Source organism: Mastigoproctus giganteus, chromosome 7 (assembly GCF_048544385.1).
Source record: "Mastigoproctus giganteus isolate SK-2022 chromosome 7, ASM4854438v1, whole genome shotgun sequence".
NCBI lineage: Eukaryota > Metazoa > Arthropoda > Arachnida > Uropygi > Thelyphonidae > Mastigoproctus > Mastigoproctus giganteus.
The window spans coordinates 61,119,036-61,143,234 of record NC_143581.1 but is presented as its reverse complement, the minus strand read 5'-3'; the positions used below and the strand labels follow the sequence as shown (position 1 = coordinate 61,143,234).

The 24,199-nt window shown below is 37.2% G+C and overlaps 1 protein-coding gene across 1 annotated transcript in view; it reads left to right on the top strand.

Annotated features, from left to right (window-relative positions):
* LOC150082950 (oligoribonuclease, mitochondrial) overlaps positions 1 to 24,199 on the top strand; it is a 55,912-nt gene that overhangs the window by 4,786 nt on the left and 26,927 nt on the right. The window contains exon 2 of the mRNA XM_090376932.1: positions 13,587 to 13,670. Within this exon, the coding sequence (XP_090233058.1) occupies positions 13,587 to 13,670 (84 nt within the window). The remainder of the gene's footprint in view (positions 1 to 13,586; positions 13,671 to 24,199) is intronic.

Here is a 24,199-nt window from a genome sequence, read left to right as displayed (position 1 = left end):
GATTTATTGGATGATTGTTTTCTGCAGCAGCAGCAGCATATTCGAGAGGCAACCAGAGATGGAATTATGGGTAAGTTGCTACAATGCATAAAAGGATGGTTAAGTGGGAGAAGACAGAGGGTGGTAATCAATGAGTGTTGCTCTTCGTGGACTAATGTTATTAGTGGAGTCCTACAGGGTTCGGTGTTGGGTCCACTGTTGTTAGCATTAGCATTAGTAGAGGCATTTGATGAAAGAAAGCAAGCTTATGCAGCATCAGCCAAAAAAAAAAATAAAGAAAAATAATTAAATAAAAAATAACCACTTCCACTTCACCCCTCTGTTCGTTCGAAATACCTGTCCAGCTGAGCCTTAAACTTATTTAAGCTATCAACTTCCACAACAAGGGATGGAAGTCTGTTCCACCTACCAACCACCCGCTGGCTAAAGGCAAATTTCCGCACATCAATCCTACATCTGTCTTTCCTCAATTTGAATTTATGCCCTCTCAGGTAATTATTCTGAGCAAGAGGAAGAATCCCGTCAGCATTGAGCATGCTCAAACCATTCAAGGCTTTGTACACCTCTATCAGATCACCTCGCTGGTGCCTAGTCTTCAGACACTGTAATTTGCAAAACTTATGCCTTTCTTCGTAAGAGCACCCCTTTGTTCCATTCACTAATCTTGTTGCCCTTCTCTGTACTCGTTCCAGCAGCTCTACATCATTCTTGAAATGAGGCCTCCAGGCCTGTATACAGTACTCTAGGTGTGGCCTGACCATTGCCTTATACAAGGGAATAATCACCTCCTTATCCCTGCTAGAAAAATTCCTATATATCATTGACAATACACCATGAGCTACTCTTGCAGCCTGTCTGCACTGCTCAGAGAACTTCATATCTGCCTGCACAACCACCCCCAGGTCCCTTTCATTCTCTACCACTGTCAGTGTAGAGAATCAGTCACAGAGTTGATACGTTGCTCTGGGGTTGCTGTTTCCCATATGTAGTACTTTACATTTGTCAATGTTTAACTTCATTTGCCACCTCTCAGCCCATCTGCTCAACCTTTCCAGATCCTGTTGCAGCAGCATAGTGTCAGTGGTGTCCTTGACAAACCTGCCAACCTTCGTATCGTCTGCAAACTTGAACATTAAGCTTCATATACCATCATCAATATCATTTATAAATACAGAAAACAATAAAGGACCCAATACTGAACCCTGAGGGACTCCACTAATAACATTAGTCCACGATGAGCAGTATCCATTGATTACTACTGTCTTCTCCCCCTCAACCACCCCTTTATCCATAGCAGCAATTTGCCTCCAATGCCACACTGCTCCAATTTGTGTATCAAAAGCCTTTCTAAGATCCAAGTATATAATATCAAAGTTATTCCCTGCATCCAGTTCCTTTGTGACTGCATCATAGTATCCAATCAAATTGGTCAGGCAAGACTTCCCCTTAACAAAACCATGCTGTGTCCGAGCTATAACTGAAGTCTTGTCTAAATGATCCTGCAGTGCTTCTTTAACTAGTGCCTCCATTAATTTTCCTGGAACAGAAGTTAAACTCACAGGTCTATAATTGCTTGTGTCAGCCTTTGATCCTCCTTTGTGAATTGGGGTCACATTTGCACATCTCCAGTCTGTGGGTACCTCCCCTGAGTCCAAGGAAGCTCTCATAATTATGGCTAAGGGTTTGCTTACTTCCTCTGCGGCCTCCTTTAATATAACTGGATAGATCCCATCTGCCCCGGGTGCCTTTCTTGTGTTTATCTTCAACAATTTCTCCTCCACTTTACTCTCAGTTATTACAATATTCTCTAGCTTACTGCTAGAATTGAATACACCTCTGGCTTTCCCCTCGCTAAATAACTCCTCACGTGTGAATGTCGATGCAAAATATTCATTTAGTTTGTTAGCTACCTGAGCAGGATCATCAACAGTTGACCCATCGATATCAAGTGGACCAATCTGATTCATCCCCTTCCTTCTAGAGTTTACATAAGTAAAGAACTCTTTGCTATTTTTCTTTGCATCCCTTGCCAAAGATTTCTCGTAATCTGCTTTCACCTGCCTAACCTCCTTTGTAACTTGGTTACAGATCAACTTGTATCTATCGTAGGCTTCTGTGTCACGTGTTAATTTGTATGTATCCCATGCATGTTTCTTCTCATCCATTTAGGCCTAAACCTTGAACAATATTTCTTAGTTGGTATGTAAAGCCTAGTAGCTTCCAAGATAAGTTCTTTGAATGCTTCCCATTTTGCATTTGCTGTTGGTAACATCATCAGTTGGCCCACTGTATAGAATTTAAATACTGTCAGTCCATCGTAGTCGCCTTTACGAAAGCAATAACCCTTCCCTTTACCCCTAATGGTAGTTACCTCTTTGAGTAAATCCCACTTCAGCACACTGTGATCACTGCCACCTAGTGGTTCATTTATCTGCAGATTCTTATTGCATGAAGAATCACTGCTAATAATCAAATCAAGAGTATTCCTCCCTCTAGTTGCCTCCCGAACATGCTGATGTAGAAAACAATCATCCAATAAATCCACAAAAGCCTTGCTAGTGTGTGAGTGACCAGTCCCCAAATTCCAGTCAATATCTGGGAAATTAAAATCTCCCATTATAAGACTCTCTGATTTACTGGCCCACTCTATTTCCCTGTACAGTTTCTTATTATACTCATCAGAGTCATTAGGCCTATAGCACCCTCCTACTCTCAATTTTGATCTCCCAATGCTTATGTCACACCAAACTGACTTGACACTGCACTGTCCAGGGATGTCCACTGGCTTCACCTCCTTGGATTTTATGTATTTCTTAACTAGTAGCATAACTCCTCCTCCCTTCCTATCCAGTCTATCCTTTCTGTAGATGTTGTACTCCCCAAATTCCAGTTCTGCATTCCTTATATCTGTGTGACACCAAGTCTCTGATATCCCAACAATATCTGCCTTTGATGTTTTGAGCAATACCTCAAATTCATCAAATTTATTTGCTAAACTCCTAGCATTGGTGTACACGCAAGTATACATGCACCTATTTCTATTCTTAGCTACCCTAACACAACCCATGTGTTTACTTGTACCGCAATGACTCCCAGCAGTCTCTGAAATATCCTGAATCTTGTTTTTCAGGCTCCTGCTCATTCCAATAGAAGCAGTGCAAGAATCTCTTTCACCTCTACCAGTGGCTACTGTTAATCTATTCGTCTTTGTCTCCCCCCAAGCTAGCAGTTTTCCGATAGCATCAGAATTTTCCGATAGCCTCGATAGCATCAGCAAATATTCTTGCACCCTTTCTATTTAAGTGTATCCCATCCCTGTAGAAGCAATCTCTCCTGTTAACAAGTACAGTCCAGGCTGAAAAAAATTCTACCCCTTCATCCCCTTCCTTATAGAGTTTACATAAGTAAAGAACTCTTTGCTGTTTTTCTTCGCATCCCTTGCCAAGAATTTCTCATAATCTGCCTTCGCCTGCTTAACCTCCTTTGTAACTTGGTTACAGATCAACTTGTATCTATCATAGGCTTCTGTGTCTCGTGTTAATTTCTATGTATCCCATGCATTTTTCTTCTCTGCCATATGCCTCATTAGTTCATCTGACATCCAAATGTTTTGTATGTTTATCAATGATATTGGTGAAGGTATATCAGGCTTAATGTCGAAGTTTGCAGATGATACAGCGGTTGGCAGGGTTGTTAATGACAGTAATGGCAGTGTGCTACTGCAACAGGATCTAGATAATTTCGGCGGATGGGCTGAGAAGTGGCAACTGAAGTTTAACCTTGACAAATGCAAAGTACTGCATATGGGTAGAAGTAACCCCAGAGAAACGTACCAACTGTGTGGTACTACACTTAAGGTGGTAGAAAATGAAAAAGACCTGGGAGTAATTGTGCAGGCAGATACGAAGTTTTCTGATCAATGCAGACAGGCCGCCAGGGTAGGTAATGGGGTTTTGTCAATGATATACAGGAATTTTGCTAGCAGGGAAAAGGAGGTGATTATCCCTCTGTATAAGGCAATGGTCAGGCCATGCCTTGAGTACTGCGTACAGGTCTGGAGGCCTCATTTTAGGAAGGATGTAGATTTACTTGAGCGTGTACAGAGAAGGACAACAAGATTGGTGAGGGGAATGAAGGGATCCTCTTACCAAGAGAGGCTTAAGTTTTGCAAATTGCAGTGGCTGGAGACTAGGCACCTGCACGGTGATCTGATTGAGGTGTATAAGGCCTTGAATGGGTTGAGAACGCTGAATTCTGATAGGATCCTTCCACTTGCTGAGATTATGAACCTAAGGGGGCATAAATTCAAATTAAAAAAGGACAGATGTAGTATAGATGTACGGAAATTTGCCTTTAGCCAGTGGGTGGTTAATTGCTGCAACAAACTTCCATCTGTCGTTTTGGAAGTTCATACGTTGAATAAATTTAAGGAGGAACTGGACAGGCATTTGGAGGGAATGGTGTTATTTTATTTTTTTTTTTTTTTGGCTGATGCTGCATAAGCTCATACACTTGCTTTCTTGCATCACATGCCACTACTACTACAGTGTTTGAGACAGTATTTAAATTCTATACGGTGGATCCAACTAATGATGTTACCAACAGCAAATTCAAAATGGGAAGCATTCAAAGAATTAATCTTGGAAGCTACTAGGCTTTTCATACCAACTAAGAAATATTGTTCAAGATTTAGACCTAAATGGATGTCAGGTGAAATAATTAGACATATGGCAGAGAAGTAAAATGCATGGGATACATATAAATTAACAGGTGACACAGAAGGCTATGATAGATATAAGATGGTCTGTAACTAAGTCAAAAGAGGAGGTTAGACAGGCAAAGGCAGATTATGAGAAATCTTTGGCAAAGAATAATCCTGCTCAGGTAGTTAACAAACTAAATGAATATTTTGCATCTACATTCACACATGAGGAATTATTTATGGAGGGGAATGCCAGAGATGTATTCAACTCTGGCAGTAAGGTGGATAATCTTGTAATAACTGAGAGTAAAGTGGAGGAGAAATTGTTGAAGATAAACATAAGAAAGGCTCCTGGGGAAGGACAGGATCTATCCAGTTATATTAAAGGAGGCAGCAAAGGAAGTAAGCAAACCCTTAGCCATAATTATAGCAGCTTCCTTGGACTCAGGGGAGGTACCCATGGACTGGAGATGTGAAAATGTGACCCCAATCCACAAAGGAGGATCAAAAGGAGACAGTTAATTACATCTATATCTATCATAGGCTTCTGTGTCACATGTTAATTTATATGTATCCCATGCATTTTTCTTCTATGTCACATGTCTAATTAGTTCATCTAACATCCATTTAGGTCTAAATCTTGAACAATATTTCTTAGTTGGTATGAAAAGCGTAGTAGCTTCCAAGATTAATTCTTTGAATGCTTCCCATTTTGGATTTGCTGTTGGTAACATCATCAGTTGGTTCCACCGTATAAAATTTAAATTCTGTCTCAGACCACTGTAGTCACCTTTACGAAAGCAAAAACCCTTCCCTTTACCCTTGATGGTAGTTACCTCTTTGACTAAATCCCACTTCAGCACACTGTGATCACTGCCACCTAGTGGTTCCTTTATCTGCACATTCTTGATACATGAAGAATCACTACTGATAATCAGATCAAGAGTATTACTCCCTCTAGTTGCCTCCTGAACATGCTGCTGAAGAAAACAATCATCCAATAAATCCACAAAAGCCTTGCTAATGTGTGAGTGACCAAACCACAAATTGCAGTCAATATCCAGGAAATTAAAATCCCCCATTATAAGACACTCTAATTTACTGGCCCCTCTATTTCTCTGCACAATTGCACATTATACTCATCAGATTCATTAGGCCTATAACATACACCTACTCTCATTTGTTCTTTCCCAGTGCTTATGTCACACCAAACAGACTCAACATTGCATTGTTCACCCACATCAACTGGATGCATTTCCTTAGATTGTGTTTCTTAACTAACAGCATAACCCCTCCTGTCCTGTCTATCCTTTCTGTACACATCGTAGTCCCCAAATTCCAATTCTGCACTGCTTATGTCTGTGTGACACCATGTCTCTCATATCTGAACAATATTTGCCTTTGATGTCTTGACTACCACTTCAAGCTCATCGAATTTATTAACTATACTCCTAGCATGGGTGTACATGCAAGTATACATGCACCTGTTTCTACTCTTAGTTACCCTAACACAGCCCATGTATTTACTTGTTCCACTATGACTCTCAGCAGTCCTGGAAATTCCTATTGCCTTGCTTTCCAGGCTGCTGCTCAATTGCATTTCAATAGAAGTAGTGCAAGAATCACTTTTACCTCTGCCAGTGGCTACTGTTAATCTATTAGTCTGCCTAATATCCCCCCAAGCTAGCAGTTTTCTGACCCACCTAACTCTGCCTCGATAGCATCAGCAAATATTCTTGCATCCTTTCTATTTAAGTGTACCCCATCCCTGTAGAAGCAGTCTCTCCTGTTAACAAGCACAGACCAGGCTGAGAAAAATTCTGCCCCTTGAGCCTTGCACAATCTCTCCAGGGCCGAATTGATCTACAAGGCTCTCATCATATACTCCCTCCTATCGTGTCTGGGCAGAATTGCAGACACTTTCAAATGCAACCCTAACTCACGGCTTTTTTTCAGCATTGTCTTGTACTTGTTAAATAATTCTGCCAGTCTGCTACTCTTAATATCATTAGTGCCAATGTGTACAACAATATCACCCTTTGTGCCCTTAAAGTATGATATCTGCCCTACAACATCATCAACCTTTGCCCCTGGCAGACACCCTGGTCCTGTTCCATCTATCCTTTTTGTACAATATGTTCCCCGTTTCCCTGACAATAGAGTTACCTACAGCAATGTTAAATTTCATTTGCTATTCTCAGCCTATCTGACTAATTTTTCTATATCCTGTTGCAATAGCATACCTTGATTACTGTAATTAACCACCCTGTGAACCTTTGTTTCATCTATGTTAAGCCTGCTATACTTTCATCGATATCATTTAATAAATATGGAAAAAGAATAATGAGCTCAGCACTGAAAGCCTGGGAACTCTACTAATAACATTAGTCCATGATGAACAGTGTCATTTGATACTCTGTCTTCTCCCCTCAACCATCTCTTAACCCATAAAAGTAACTTGGTCTTAATGCCATATTGCTCCGGTTTGTACAGCAGTCTTTTATGTGCAACAGTATCAAAAGCTATTCCGAAATCCACATATAATATCTAAATTATTTTTTGCATCCAGTTGCTTGGTTACGACATCACAGTATCCAATCAAATTGGTCGGACAGGATTACCCCCTGACAAATCCATGCTGTGATTGCAGTGTAACTGTATTCTTGTTTAGACGGTCCTGCATTACTTCTTTAACCAGTGACACCATTATCTTTCCTGGCACAGAAGTTAAGCTAACGGGTCTGTAATTATGCATGTAATCCTTTAATCCCCATCTTTTGTGAATTGGAAATATATTCATACATCTTCAGTCCACAGGGACCTCCCCTGAATCCATAGATGCATTCAAATTATGGCTGAGAGTTTGCTATCTCTCTCACTCCAAGTACCTTTTTGATATTTAGCTGTGACAATTTCCTCCCAGTTATCACAAAATCATTTGGTTCGCCCTTAGAATTTGATAAACATTTGGCATTCCCATCCCTGAAGAATTCCTCATGTGTAGATGTAGATGCAAAGTACCTATTCAGTTTGTTAGCAACCTAAGCAGGATTATCAACAGTTTGACCTGGTGATATCAAGTGGGCCAATGTTATTCATCCCCTTCCTTCTAATGTCTACATAATTAAAGAAGTCTTTTTTTTTTTTTTCTTACATCCTTTGCCAAAGACATCTGCCTTAGGCTTGCCTAATATCCCCTTTGTAACTTGATTATTTTGCATCGACATTCACACATGAGGAGTTATTTAGCGAGGGGAAAGCCAGAGGTGTATTCAACTCTAGCAGTAAGCTAGAGAATCTTGTAATAACTGAGAGTAAAGTGGAGGAGAAATTGTTGAAGATAAACACAAGAAAGGCACCCGGGGTGGATGGGATCTATCCAGTTATATTAAAGGAGGCAGCAGAGGAAGTAAGCAAACCCTGAGCCATAATTATGAGAGCTTCCTTGGTCTCAGGGGAGGTACCCACAGACTGGAGATGTGCAAATGTGATCCCAATTCACAAAGGAGGATCAAAGGCTGGCACAAGCAATTATAGACCTGTGAGTTTAACTTCTGTTCCAGGAAAATTAATAGAGGCACTAGTTAAAGAAGCACTGCAGGATCATTTAGACAAGACTTCAGTTATAGTTCGGACACAGCATGGTTTTGTTAAGGGGAAGTCTTGCCTGACCAATTTGATTGGATACTATGATGCAGTCACAAAGGAACTGGATGCAGGGAATAACTTTGATATTATATACTTGGATCTTAGAAAGGCTTTTGATACTGTTGCACATGGAAGACTGCTGCACAAATTGGAGCAGTGTGACATTGGAGGCAAATTGCTGCTGTGGATAAAGGGGTGGCTGAGGGGGAGAAGACAGAGTGGTAATCAATGGACACTGCTCGTCATGGACTAATGTTATTAGTGGAGTCCCTCAGGGCTCAGTGTTGGGTCCATTATTGTTTTCTGTATTCATAAATGATATTGATGATGGTATATCAAGCTTAATGTCGAAGTTTGCAGACGATACAAAGGTAGGCAGGGTTGTCAAGGACACTACTGACACTATGCTGCTGCAACAGGATCTGGAAAGGTTGAGCATATGGGCTGAGAGGTGGCAAATGAAGTTTAACATTGACAAATGTAAAGTACTACACATGGGAAACAGCAACCCCAGAGCAACGTATCAACTCTGTGGTACTACACTGACAGTGGTAGAGAATGAAAGGGACCTGGGGGTGGTTGTGCAGGCAGATATGAAGTTCTCTGAGCAGTGCAGATGGGCCGCAAGAATAGCTCATGGTTTATTGTCAATGATATATAGGAATTTTTCTAGCGGGGATAAAGGAGGTGATTATTCCCTTGTATAAGGCAATGGTCAGGCCACACCTAGAGTACTGTATACAGGTCTGGAGGCCTCATTTCAAGAAGGATGTAGAGCTGCTGGAATGAGTACAGAGAAGGGCAACAAGATTAGTGAATGGAACAAAGGGGTGCTCTTACGAAGAAAGGCTGAAGTTTTGCAAATTACAGTGTCTAGAGACTAGGCACCAGCGAGGTGATCTGATAGAGGTGTATAAAGCATTGGATGGTTTGAGCATGCTCAATGCTGATGGGATTCTTCCTCTCGCTCAGAATAATCACCTGAGAGGGCATAAATTGAAATTGAGGAAAGACAGATGTAGGATAGACGTGCGGAAATTTGCCTTTAGCCAGCGAGTGGTTGGTTGGTGGAACAGACTTCCATCCCTTGTCGTGGAAGTTGTTAGCCTAAATAAGTTTAAGGCTCAGCTGGACAGGTATTTTGAATGAACAGAGGGGTGAAGTGGAAGTGGTTTTTTTTTTTTTTTTTTTGGCTGATGCTGCATAAGCTTGCTTTCTTGCATCAAATGCCTCTACTAATGCTAATGCTAATGATTACAGTCTAGTTTGTATCTACAGCAGTCTTTTATGTGCATCACTTGATATGCACCCCATGCATTTTTCTTCTCTTCCACGAATCCCATTAGTTCATCTGATATTCATTTAGGTCTAAGCCTCGAACACTGTTTCTTAGTTGGTGTGAAAATCAAAACAACTTCTAGTTACTTCCCTGAATGCTACCCATTTAAAATTTGCTGTTGATAACATCAGTTGGTCTTGCTGTATAGAATTTAAATACTGTTTGAGGCCACCGTAGTCATATTTACGAAAGCAAAAGCCCTTCTCTTTACCCCTGGTAGTAGTTACATCTTTAAGTAACTCCCACATCAGAACACCATGATCACTGCCACTTAGTGGGTCTTTTATATACAGATTCTCAATACATGAAGCATCACTGCTGATAATCAGGTTGAGAGTATTGCTTTCCTTTGTTGCCTCTCTAACATGCTGATGTACAAAATAGTCAACCAGTAAATCCACAACAGTTCTGCTACTGTGTGAATGACTAACCCAGAAGTTCCAGTCAATATCTGGAAAGTTAAAATTCCTCATTACAAATCATTCTGATTTACCAGCCCACTTTGTCTGTACAGGTGTTTGTTATTCTCATCACTATCATTATGGCTATCACACACACACACACACACACACACACACACACACACACACACACACACACCTCTCTTTTTTGTTTTCCCAGTGCTTTGTACTGCTGGGAATGTTGAGGTTTGAGGAAAAGTTGACTACTTCATTGTGACACCAATTCCTCATTTAGACTTCCTGGATTGAACTCATTGTGGACCTACAACTGTCAATTGGGTCCTTGGGAATCATCACAACTTTATTTTGGGACTTTATAGTGTTAGATATCTTCATGGTATTGCATTGTGATATGGATATTACATTGAGAATGAATTGACCCTCTACAAGGAAGTCTGAGATAATTGTACGTCAACATTGTTCGGTTGCACAGCATTGTAAATAATTTGCTGGGAAGGCTGGTTGGGAATGTATAGTACAATAAATAAAATCAAAATAAATAAAAAGTACTTTATGTCATAGCAAACTGGCTCAACGTTGCACTGGCCACTCATATCAACTTGATGCATTGCCTTAAATTTTATGATTCTTAACTAAGAGCATAACCCCTCCACACTTCTATCTGACCTTTCTCTACACATAATGTCCATACTGAAATTCTGCATCCCTGATTTCTGAGTATCACCATGTCTCTGATATCCATAGTGTCTGCATTTGAAGACAAACAATTCTTGAAATTCATCAAATGTATTTGCTATGCTCCCAGCATTATTGTATATGGAACGATACATTAGCATTAGTAGGGCATATGATGCAAGAAAGCAAGCTTATATAGCATAAGCCAAAAAAAAAAAAAAAAAACTACCCTTCCCGTTTCACTCATCCATTCACTCCAAATGTTTGTCTAGTTCTGCCTTGAACTTATTTAAGTTGCTGACCTCCACTACGACAGATGGAAGTTTGTTCCAACTGTCAACCACTTGCTCGCTAAAGGTGAATTTCTGCACATCTATTCTACAATTGTCTTTCCTCAATTTGAATTTATGCCCCCTCAGATGAGTAATCTGAGCAAGGGGAAGAATCTCATTAGCATTGAGCTTGCTCAATCCATTCAAGGCCTTATACACCTCAATTTGATCACCTCGTAGGTGCCTAGTCTCCAGACACTGCAATTTGTAGAATTTAAATCTTTCTTGGTAACACCAACCTTTTGTTCCACTCAATTATCTTGTTGCCCTTCTCTATACTTGTTCCACAAAAGGAAGAGCAGGACAGAAGAAAGCATAAATCAAAGAAATGTGAGGAAGAAACAAGTATAATGGACTGTGTTGTGTGTCAAAAATAACTTTACTATGGCAACCAACTTGGTACTTTCACTAAGACTATAAAAATAACTAGACCACATAACTAATAGAGCAAATTCCTCCTCCAGTTAAGGTTGAACTTGGTTAAGTGAGATTCTCATCCTTGTGCACCTAATATTCAAAATAAAAATAAAATGAAAAAAAAAAGACAGTGCAACATGCATTCAGCAATATGACACATGACACCCTGCCTAAAGAGATGTAAGCCCACACCCATCAAAAAATGAACACTACTTTTATAATCAAGAGATAAATAAGAACTGGGATTGGAATAGTGGTCAGTGACTAAATTAAGAGCCTTTTGAAGTTTGCAAGCATTGATGTCCTTTTGAAGAGATTGATTGTGCTTGTGAGTTCCAGTGATACCACTACAGACACCTTTTCAGATTTGAAACATGTAAAAACAAGTCAAAATATGCTTACAAGACAGTACACATTTTGGACAGATTTAAATTGTATAAAGCATATGTAATTTTGTTGTGTAGTTAGCTCTGTAGGGTATATTCCCCATTATTAAAATATTTTTACACATTTTGTTAACAAATAATGATTATGTTACATAATCATATTACATTACCGAAAGCAGTAAGAAAAGAAGAAACACTTAAGGGTTCAGTAGAAATTCCAGTTTACAGTATTTTACCACATAAGAAGGACATTAGTATCAGTTATCAGTATTAATCAGACTGAAGGACACAAACAAGCAAACTTATTCTGTATCAGCAAAAAAAAAAAAAAAAATACATGTGTTAATCAAAAGTAACAATCCGTTTCTGCCTGGAACCTTGTCAGACTCTCTTCCTCAATTACCTTGGGGAAGCACTTATTACGTTGATCAGTAAGGCACTACCCAAAAGTGAATTTCGTGAAATATAATTTTCTATTGCTTCCCAAAATTTTATATTTATTTGCTCGTTGTTGTTTCTCTTGCCAATGTAAAAATATCTTCCTTATTCATTCATTCCTCTTATTCCTTTAAGGGCATTAAGCAACTCTGTCAGGTGACTACTGGGGTGTTTAGTCTCCAAGCTCTGCAGTACATATGTTCTAAGATGTTCCTCATAGAGAAAACCCTCAGCACTGCCAGTCAATGTAGTTGCTCTTTTTTTGGACACCCTCTTCAGAAATTCTATTTCTAGCATCTAGATGCTTTGACTTGACATAGCAATTAACCAGGTTTGTCAGCCAAGACTTTCCCTTCACAGAGCCATGCGGCAATTTCTTTAGGAATTCATCCTTATCAAGATATTTCTGTATTGCATCCTTAATTACCAATGCTGTTATCTTATCCACTAACTCACCAGACAAACTCACTAGTATAAAGTTACTCATTTCCACCTTACCCCTCTCTTATGAATGGGTGAGACATTTGCACTTTTGCAGTTCAAAGGGATCATCCCAGAGTCCAATGATGATATCAGTAGCAGTTGTAATGGTATTATGTACTTCCTTGCTGCATTCTTCAGTATAACTGGATGCATCCCATTACCTTATCAGTCTTAAACTCTCTCTCTCAGCCTTAATAGTTTTTCTCAGAGATCATTATATCACCAATTTTATTGCAATCTGATTTTATTTTTCTCATTTAAATAGGCTTTCAGTTGTGAAAAATGGATGCAAAATACTTCTTCAGCTTGTCTACAATTCTGTATTGTTTGTGGTTTTGCCTGGAGAGGATCTATATGATTTACTACCTTTTTTTTTTTTTTTTTTTGCATTAACATACAAATAAAACTGCATATCCCTGTTTTTGCCATTTCTTCTCATACTCTGATTTAAGTTAGCAAACGTACTTGACTTTTCCTACCCAGAAGATTATTGGTATACATAAGTGGGAAGAGTATATTTAGTTTAAAAAATAAATAAATAAACGAATAAAAAAAAAAAACAATGCTTGTTATAATGGAGCATAATTTCAAAAGAATAAATATGAACCTTAATGAATTTAAGAATAGTTCTTTAGTGTTCTATAGTATTACTGTTTGAATTAAACAATAATTAAACAATTATTGTTTAATTCAGAATAATTTTAAATGTGTTGCACTTCTGAAGTATGTTTAATCTTTTTCAAGATGACTGGTTTGGATATAGAAAATTGTCATATTCTTGAAGCAGCATGTATCATTACAGATGGAAAACTGAACATCATTGCAGAGGTAAGTTTTGGTACTAAGGTCTACTTTTAGATTCTTATAAAAAATAAGAAAGTTGCAATTTATTTTTTTCAAAAAAAAAAAAGAAGGCTGGGATATGTACAACTAGCTAGATATAAGAGTTATATCTCATTTAAAAGAAATAAAATATGGACAGGTGGGAATGATATTCATGTGGTCGTTGCAGCAGCCTGTTAGGCAAAACTGTAATTCATTCATTGGTTACACATGCTGTCAGTCAAACAGTAAATGGTACATTGGTGGCAGGAGATGTTGACATTTAGATTAACGGCTATTCTATGTATGTGCTGTACAAACTAAATAGATATTAATGACATATTACACTATTAATTAAAAGCAGTTTGAGAAAAGAATGCCACTCTGCTTTATGCTTTTCTGTCTTTATTGTCTGAGAACACTTGTTCCTGCAGTGGTAGAGCTTGGACTTCCACTCAATTTAGAAATGACTACATTATCTACAAGTTGACCTAAAGTTGTTATATCATTTTGAATCAGATAACATCACCAAGGAAGTAAATACATTATTCACTAAAAACTCAAGTGACTGTTGTTACTAGCTTCAGAGCTATCTGCTCATCAGGCAACAGGTAGCCTCAGTTGTAGCTTGTGAGGAGCCAGATAACTCAGTGCCTTTCAGTTTTTAATTAATAACAGATTTGCCTTCATGGTAATGTTATTCAGTTAAAATGATATTAGTAAATGTCAGTCCACCTTATGGATAATGTGGTCATTTTTAAAGCAAGTATAAGAACAGTGACAAATTTGTTCAAGACCTAGCCACCACTGCTGAAAATTAGTTGCTAGATGGGGGGGGGAACTGTTGAGTCAGTTTGTTACACCAAACTGACTCAACATTGCACTGGCTACCCATGTCCAACTGGATGCACTGATAAATTCATTAAATTTATTTACCATACTCCTCTTCACTCATGGTTGCAAGAGGTAGTAGTTACCTTTTACCTTAAACTTATACTTCCTTGACAGCTGTTAGAGGATATGAACACAAGTAATGTTGTAAGGAAGAAAAAAAGTTGAGCAGTGGCTTTGCATTGGCAAATCTAAGGATTCCATAATCAGAATAAAACAGTTTTCTTAACCCAAGCAACAGTGGTATCACCAAGTTTGAAGAATGACAATGATGCTGGGTTTTGCAGCCTCCCGCCATTATTATTATTGTTACAACTGGTGGTGTTTAAAAATCAGTTCTGTTTAAGAATCCATCTTGTATGTGGATTCTTAAACCAAACTTAGCTCATATCTCTAATAGTGAACTTCTCATGAGCAATTTCAAGTTTACATTTACCAGTAATGTTGTAAGGCACAAAATTGGATTGGTGACTGTATGTTGATTGTAAGGATGCTAAAATCAGCAGAATATAACTTGTATTTCCTTGACAGCTATTAGAAGATCTGAACACAAGTAATGCTGTAAGAAAAAAAAATTTTTGAGCAGTGGCTTTGCACTGGCAAATTTAAGGATACAATGGTGCATAGTCTGATGTGGTATGTTTTGTGTTCTGTTTCTGAGAAAATTATTTTTTTAATTATGCTTGGATTGCAATACTTATTTATTATTATTTATTTATTCATCTTGAGGTATGGACCTCACACCAGGGCATCAAAATGTGCTAGAGGGTTTTGCATTAGATTAGAGTAAAATTAAAATAGAACTGTTTACAAATAATATTTACAAATTAAAATAAAATATAAGCAACTAACATATAATAGGCTTCATCATCATGAGCCATTTTCAATCCACTGCAGGATGAAGGCCTTTCCAGTTCCTTCTGTTTTGTGCAATGGCCATCCATTTACTACCCACAAATTCATGAATTTCATCTATCCATCTGCGTCATTGTCTTCGAGGTTTTCTTCTAGCTCCTCTTGAGTACCATTCTGTTATTTTCTTAGTCCATCTGTCATCATGTCTTCGAGCTATGTGTCCTGCCCAAGACTTTAGTTTTGATAAGAATATCCTTTACTTGAGCTTGCTGCCTAATCCATGTGTTTCTCTTTTTATCTAACAGTCTGATTCCCAATATAATTCATTCCATTCTTTGCTGTGTATTTCTCAGCTTCTTTTCCATTCTTTTGGTGAGTGCCCAAATTTTACTTCCATAAGTCATGGTTGGGAGTATACATTGGTTCATTATTTTACGTTTCAGACAAAGTGGGATATTGCTCTTCAGTATGTGGCTATATTTCCTGAATGCTATCCATCCAAAATTTATTCTTCTCTTGACTTCCAGCCATTTATCATTATTACAGCTAATAACTTGTCCCAGATAAGTATATGACTCCACCTTTTCAATTACTGCTCCTTCAATCATTATATCCCTTTCTGTGGCATACTTGTTCATAATTACTTTTGTTTTAGCCATATTCATCTTTAATCCAAAATCCTTACTAACTGTGCATAACTGATTAAGATTTTCCTCTAATTCTTGGGGATCGTGGCTTATGACCACAATGTCATCTGCAAATCGTAAATGATTTAGGTACTCTCCATTCACATTGACTCCTGTCTGCGACCAGTCTAATCTTCTGAAAGCTTCCTCAAGGGCAGCAGTAAACAGCTTCGAAGATGTTGTGTCTCCTTGTCAAACTCCTTTCTCGATTTTAAATTTGCTACTGTCTTTGTCTAGTCTAATGAAGGAGGTAGCGTTCTCATATATTTTCTTCAAAATCATAATATATGGGGTATTATGCCTTGTCTTTCCAGTGCCCGAAACGTTGCCTTATGCTGTATGGAGTCAAATTCCTTTTCATAATCCACAAATGCCAGGCATTTGTGTTTTATGTTCATTTTCTTTCTCCATTAGCTGTGATATTACGTGAAGGTGATCCATAGTTGAAGGGTCCTGTCCTAAAGCCAGCTTGCTCTTTCGGTTGATTCTCATCAAGTATTCTTTCTAATCTGTTAGTAATGACCCTTGTGAACAACTTGTAGATGTGGGATAACAAGCTAATTGGTCTATAATTTCCAATTTCTGATTTATCTTCTTTCTTATGCAGCAAAACTATGATTATATTATTCCACTGCTTAGGCGTCACACCTTTTCTAATGCATTTTGTGAAGAGCCTTGCCAGTTTTTGTGTTATGTCTCTTCCTCCCAATTTTAACAACTCTCTAATAGGCTTACTGATCCTTTTTGCATCATTAGCTTTCGACTAATGACAATGTATTGGTTAGAATGTTGGTTCTGTATCTTTTGTCTGAGCAAAGCTTTTCAGGATCAGTTTGTAGATCATTATAGAGGACTACCATGTTAATAGGGAACATGCAGGCTAGAGCTGCAGTGTACTATGGTGGTTGATTGCAAAAGAATGCTGACCTCTCCTCTTCCTACCGGTTACACTGTTATCCATTTTCAGAGGATCAAATACACAAGTAACAATCTGGCTAAATGTCATGATATTGCAGGCCAGCACCAGAAACTACCACTGTGTAATGTTTAGGCTAGAACATAATTCTGGCCTGGAAATTGTGAACAGTTTCATTGCAGTCTAGTTTAGCCATCTCATGAACCAATATTCTAGGTTTAGGTGCTGCTGCTTCAGGTGAGATGGAAAAAGTGGGGCAGAAGCCCAGATCACTCATGCATAGAGCATTATAGGGACCATGCGTCTCAGGACATATTGGGAAATGAGTCCAGGTTCAACAACAACTGGTGAGCTCTTGTTTGATGGACTAAATAGCTGCACAGTATTTAGCCTTCATTTGGAGAATTAAGGATAAGTTGGTGTCCCATGTTATCCCTATGTCTTTATGAAGTTTGATTCTCTGAATGTGTGATCCTATTTTCTACTTGTTTCTTATCCTGCTAACCAATTTATTCTACTTATTTGTTTGCTTATGTTAACACTAGAAGGTAAGGGAAGAATCACGTCCCACTGGATGTGAGTGGCATAACTGTTGATGATTCTGTTCAGATTGCTGACAAACTGAATAAAATTTTGCACCTACATTCACCTGGGAAGAAGTTTTTAGGGATGAGAATACCAGAAGTATATGAAGTTATAATTGGAAGCTAAATGAGTTTGTTATAACTGAGAAGAAAGTAGAAGAGAAATTGCTGAAGCCAAAAATTAAAAAAATAATAATAAATAAAATAAAAGAGGGAAAAAAAAAAAAAAAAAAAAGCAAACTCTTGGCCATAATTATGAGAGCATCCTTTGATTCAGAGGGATCATCTTAACAAGATTGGGGGATTATATGAAAATCACAATGTGGATTTGTTGATGGGGTTTGTCTGACCAATCTGATTAGCTACGATGATGCAGTGATACAGCAACTGGATAAAGCAAATAATAATTTTAAATTCATATATGAGATTTCAGTAAAGTTTTTGACACTGTTTTGCAATAAAACTGTAGTGCGAATTGTAGCAATGTGGCATTAGGGACAAGTTACTGCTATAGATAAAGGGATGGTTGAGTGGAAGAAGACAGTATAGTTATAAATAGACACTCTGCTCTTCTTGGATTAATGTTATTAGTGGAGATCATCAGGGTTCAGTGGTGAAAAACCCCCTTACTGTTTAGAATATTTATTAATAGTATTGATGAAGGCATATCAAGCACTTATAGCCTAAGTTTGCAGGTGATACAAAGGTTGGCATGGTGGTTAATAAAAATATTACTGGAATAAATTAGGCAGAGTGGCTGAGAAGTGTCAATTGAGATTTAATGTTGGTAAATGCAAGGTACTTAAGGTAGTAGAGAACAAAAGAGACCTAGGGGTAATTGTTCTGTACATATGAAGTTTGCCAAGGAGTGCAGGCAGGCTGACAGAACAGCTTATACAGTTCTGTTAGTGATATATGGGAACTTTGCTAGCAGAGACAAAAAGATTATTATCCCGAAAATGGTTAGGTCACATCTTGAGTACTGCATACAGGTCCAGATGCCTCATTTTAAGAAAGACATGGATCTCTTGGAATGGGTTCAGAGAAAAATCAGATTAATCAAGAACACAAAGGGGTGCTCTTACCACAAAAGACTTCAGTTATGCAAATTGCAACACTTGGAAACTATTGCAAGGATTGAAATGTCTAAGGATTTAAATAGATTGAGTGAACTTGATGATAATGATATTTTCTCTTTTTCAGAAAATGCATGCAAGAGCCCATAAACTGAAATTCAAAAGAATGACTGCAAGACAGATGTGTGAAATTTTGCTCTCAGCCAGAGAGTAATTGATTATTGGAACAAACTACCATCTAGTGTCGTGGAAGTTACTAGTTTGAATAAATAAATATAAGGAAGAATTAGACATTTTTAGATGGAATGGAAAGATGAGGTAGATAGTGATATATGTTTTTTTTTTGTCTGATGCTGTATAAGCTTGCTTCCTTGCATCATTTGCTAATAATAATAATAAATAAAATAAAGTGAATATCGTTCTTCATAGTATGCAATAGCTTGCCAACTAATGGTGATAAAAAAATTGGTAAAAAAAACTTTGGCATTTGCATTGAAGAACCTATTGATGTGCATCTAGAGAGCTTGTGGATCTAGAGAGCCCATAAAATTGTAGTAATTGATTCACCTCATTTTGAGACTATCTATTACAGAAAAGTTATGTTTTTTTATTGATTATAGTCCAGCATGCACCACAGTGCAAGAATAAGAAAAGAATAGAATCATTTGTTGTTTTGGCAGGGTTTAGCCCATAAAATTGTGCTAGTTGATCACATAATGTGACCACCCCATATAGAAAATTTGTGTGTGACTCAGTTTATTACTTTTCTTAAATGCTGGAGGCATGACCTTATGCTGTGGGAAACTTAATCTAGAAGCATAATTACTATTATGTGTATACAGTGTTGAGGTGTGGCAGATTGGGAGAGTTTTATCACATCCCCTCCAAATCCTGAGTAAATTGATGCAAATACAAAGATTTTTTGCTATTGTGTAATAATTATCCATATTGTACTTTAAAGTGTAATATTTAGTTAAAAATTAAAACTAAATTTGAGGTGTAATTTTCAATTACTGTTAACCATATATACACAGGATGTTTCAAAAACTTGTCATTATAGATCGTGTGTGCGTGTGTGTGTGAAATAATTCTGGCACTGTTACTGTTACTTTTCTGCATTTCTTGAAAAAAAAAAATTTTCAAGAAATGTGGAAAAGGTAGTGGAGAGTGAGATACAAAATTCTTTTGCTGCACATTTTAAGACTTCCACTTTTCCCTTTAAGAAAATGTTCACATAGCATTTATTTATAATACAGACCTCAGAAAATTCATAAATTTCCAATTTTCTTTCATTGTAAACCAGTACATCATAGGTAGACTTTGAAAATAATTTGTTACTGAATTTTTTTATCAGAAACATTTCATTCAAATTATACTGACAAATTGCTTACTGGCTGACGTAAGCTTTGGCTTACGTCAGCCTATGTGGTGTGTGATATTTCTGTGCCTCAAATAGACTGAAAATGTGTTACATGTTTTCAGTCTGTTTGAGCGACCATTGATTAAATACAAGCACAAACATCGGTTAACCAGACTAAGTCACATTGAAGTGTTTTTCCATTGCTTTTAATCAGTTTTTTAAGTAATATCATAAATTTTTTTTTGAGATGAGTAAATCAATTGCATCATTTTTATTATATTATAATAAATAAATTACAGAAATACAGTGATGAGTATTATTTTAATTATTATTATTATTATTATTATTATTATTAGCCATATGGTACAAGGAAGCCTGAGGCTTATGCTGCACCAGCGGAAAAAAAAAAAATTCCCAAGTTACTCCCTGAGAGAGAGAGAGAGATAGAGAGAGAAGTAGAAAGGAATCACCAACAAAGAGGAGAATGATGATATCCAGCTCAGGACCCTGGGTTTGCCAAGCCCATACTCACCAGATGTGAGCCCCCGGGGTTAAATTTACTCCTCTTAGACAATTTCAAAGCCCCTTAAAGGCCCCTTTCTCCAGCTTCCCAACTTGTGAAAATTGCTGTGGTGAAACAATTAAAATCGGAATTAATCGGTTTAAAATGGGAAAACGAGTTCCCGATTTTAAAACAGTGGCGAGAGGGGGTTGCATATCCGGATATGCAATTAACTTGCTTTTTGCTTCTTTAATTTTTATATGTATATAATTTTTATATGTATATAAATAATACATGGAGATGTAAATAAAACTAATAAATGTTTGATTTGTTCATACATCTGTAATATTATACATCTGTTTTCATTTATATATTAATTTTTTTTTTTTTTTTTTTTTTTACTGTTATAATTTTAAATTTTTTTTCAGCCTTTGCTACCATTAAATTAGCCTTCAGTTATCACATTTGTTGCCATTATTTAAAAAAAAATTCCCTGGATGTGGACCTTCCCATCAGTCAGACATGCCTAAAAAATATTTTATGGATTTTTTTTTTTTTTTTTCTTATTTTGGCAGGCCAGATAAAATTTATTTGCCATCCCTTACATCAGTGGTGTCCAACCTTTTACATACCATGTGCCAATTTTTTTCACATATGAGTTCAGATGCGCCATACAACTCAAGCCTTTTCTACCTTCTTACGTTCATGGTTGGGGTTGGAAAATAGGGATAGGGGTAGGATCTGCTTCGCTTAGGGGAGGAAAAAGAATAACTGAAACACACAACTAAATTAAATAATGTATGCCAGTTCAAAAGACACGTTTATGGGAGCACCAATCTACAATAGTGAGAGATGATCTCTTGGACGAGAGGGCGACCGCTGTCGTGGAACCCACTGATGGTGCTACAGCTGCCGGAGAGTCTCGTTTGATGAAGATAGCTCTGTACCACAGTCGTTGGATGTGATGAGAGAGAGAGAGAGAGAGAGTTCTGAGTGAGATGGAGGACCGAGAGCGAGATCAGGTTGGAACTTGGAGTCGTCTGTTTTCTCTGCTCGCTAGAAGGAGTCCAGGCATATCCTTAATAACCTTTTTAATAAAAGTATGTTTATGAACATAATTAACATTTTTAAATGATTTAATTATTGTATGTAAAGCAATTTCTATTACAGCACATAAACATTACTTACCATTAATGAGACTTTTGAGCCTGTTTGGATTTCGCCAGTCTTTCAACGTTTGGTGTTAAATTTGTTACTGAGAGCAGCAGAGAATTCTTCAAATGTGAATCAGTCATTCGCGACCTCGTTTTGCTTTTGATGAATTTTCATCCATGAAATTGATCAAAAGCAAAACGAGGTCGCGAATGACTGATTCAAATTTCATGGATGAAAATTCTTGTTCACATCTGTATGTCTTTCTGAAACGACATATATAATTTTTTGCAAATTTTCTTAGTTCTGGGAAATGTTCACAGGGTAATGAATGCCAGAAATTAATCATGTCAGAAGCATTTTGATCAGAAAAAAGCTCATCAAATTTCATTTTTAATAATGAATTTGTTTTTAAATCAATAAGTTCCATTTGTATATTACTAGGCATCTCAATTATGTTTTGTTCACTAAGTAAAAATGGGTTTATAAATGTGAACATGTAGTTTTCTTCTTTAGCCAAATCATGAAAACGACTTTCAAATGGCACTTGCAATAACTTGATTTTTTCAAGATATTTGGTCCAATTGCTATCATCCACAGCACATTCATTCTGCTCTTTCAAGTGTGGAAATTGACTTAAATCCTGATTTTCTAACTGAGAGATGAACAGTTTTAATTTCATTTTAAATGAATTGATGCTATTTACTAAGCTAGGAAATAATTTATTCATGCCTTGTAGTTTCGAATTTAGATCGAGATGACTAGTAACATCAACTAAAAATGCCAAATCAAATAGCCAGTTGTTATCTAATAATAAGGTTCTTTCATCAGGTAGTTCATTTTCCTGTTCTAAAAAAAATTATAAACAGCATTTTTCAATTTCCAAAATTTACTTAGAACCTGTCCTCCAGAAAGCCAGTGCACCTCACAATGAAGGACAAGTTCACCATATTCCAAATCTAACAACTCACAATATTCTCTGAATTCTCGTATGTTTAATTCTCTTGCTCTAATTTTATTTACAAATTTCACAACTGGTAACATAACATGCTGCATATTTAAAGTTTTTCCACACAGTGCCTCTTGGTGTATAATGCAGTGATATTTTAGTACAAGACGATTTAAAAAAATTTCAAGCAAAGTTGTAGTGCCATTGGCTTTACCTATCATTGATGGCGCTCCTTCAGTACACACACTGATGAGTTTACTATAATCTAATTTTAGATTTTCTAGGCATGATTTTACTTTTTCAAATATGTCTGATCATCTTGTTTTACCATGCAATGACTCCAGACTGGCAAGTTCTTCAAAGACATTAAAATTATCATCAATTCCTCTTATAAAAATGTTTAACTGGGCTACACCACGTATGTCCGTTGATTCATCCAAAGCTAGAGAAAAGAAAGTAAAAGAATGGACAAGATCTTCCAGTTGCTGAGATACATCCTGATAGAGTTCCTCGATATGTCTCATAACTGTCTGCCTTGATATAGCAATTTCGTCTGCTTTCCTTTCAATGCCTTTATTACCAAGATAGCGTGCAAATATTTGGAGACAAGGCTTAACAATTTCTTCTCCGTCAGAAAAAGGTTTCTTTTTTTTCGCCAATACTAAAGCAATATCATAGGACGCTTCTATCATCGCCAAGTCTTCACAACTTACTTTAGCAAATATATTTTGTCTTCTTCTGATTTCTTCCTTTTTCTTAGTCACATATTCTTTTCGTAGCTCAGACCCAAGAACGAGCTTCAATTTTTCTTCTTTGTTAGTCTGATGCTGTGATTTATAGTGTCTATTAAGATCATATCTTTTATTATGTGAAAGAGTACTTTCACAAACAATGCAAAACGGTTTTCCTGATGAACTTGCTATAAATAACAACTCATTTTCCCACTGTTCATTAAATTCACGTTTAATATCACTTTCTGCTTTTCTTTTGTTCATTTTCTTTTGCACTGTGGTGGATAGAAGGAATAAAAAAAAAAAAAAAAAGTACAACACTCTAGAAGTCTAAATGTTGAAAAAGAACAAACAGATCACAAGTATGTACGTCGAAGTATGTATGTCTCACACAGAATATCAGTTGTAAACTGTCGAAAAATTTCGACGAACTGGTGAGCAGGCGCAACGGGGTGGGGAGTTGGCAAAATGTGATTGATGGAAATTTCTCGTAGATGAAAATACCTCAAATTTATCATTTCATTGTTTCCTTTTAATTTGAAAGGCTTCCGACAAAGGATCTATTTGTATATTCTCAGTCCCCTGAAAAAGTCACATATTGCATTTATTTTCTCACTTGTGCATAGAGTCGGGCGCCGGAGGCAACGGCCATACAAAAGAATGGACAACTAGGTGCTCGCTATATTTTCATATCCATAGATCATTTACAGTCAAAATTCAAAAATGCATTTTTTTTGGAGACTATTTAATTTATTTCTTTTGCTAAATTGAGGGAATTGACACGTTTATGTGCGTGTAAGTGGAAAGAAGGTGGTGAGTGTCTTAAGCCATAT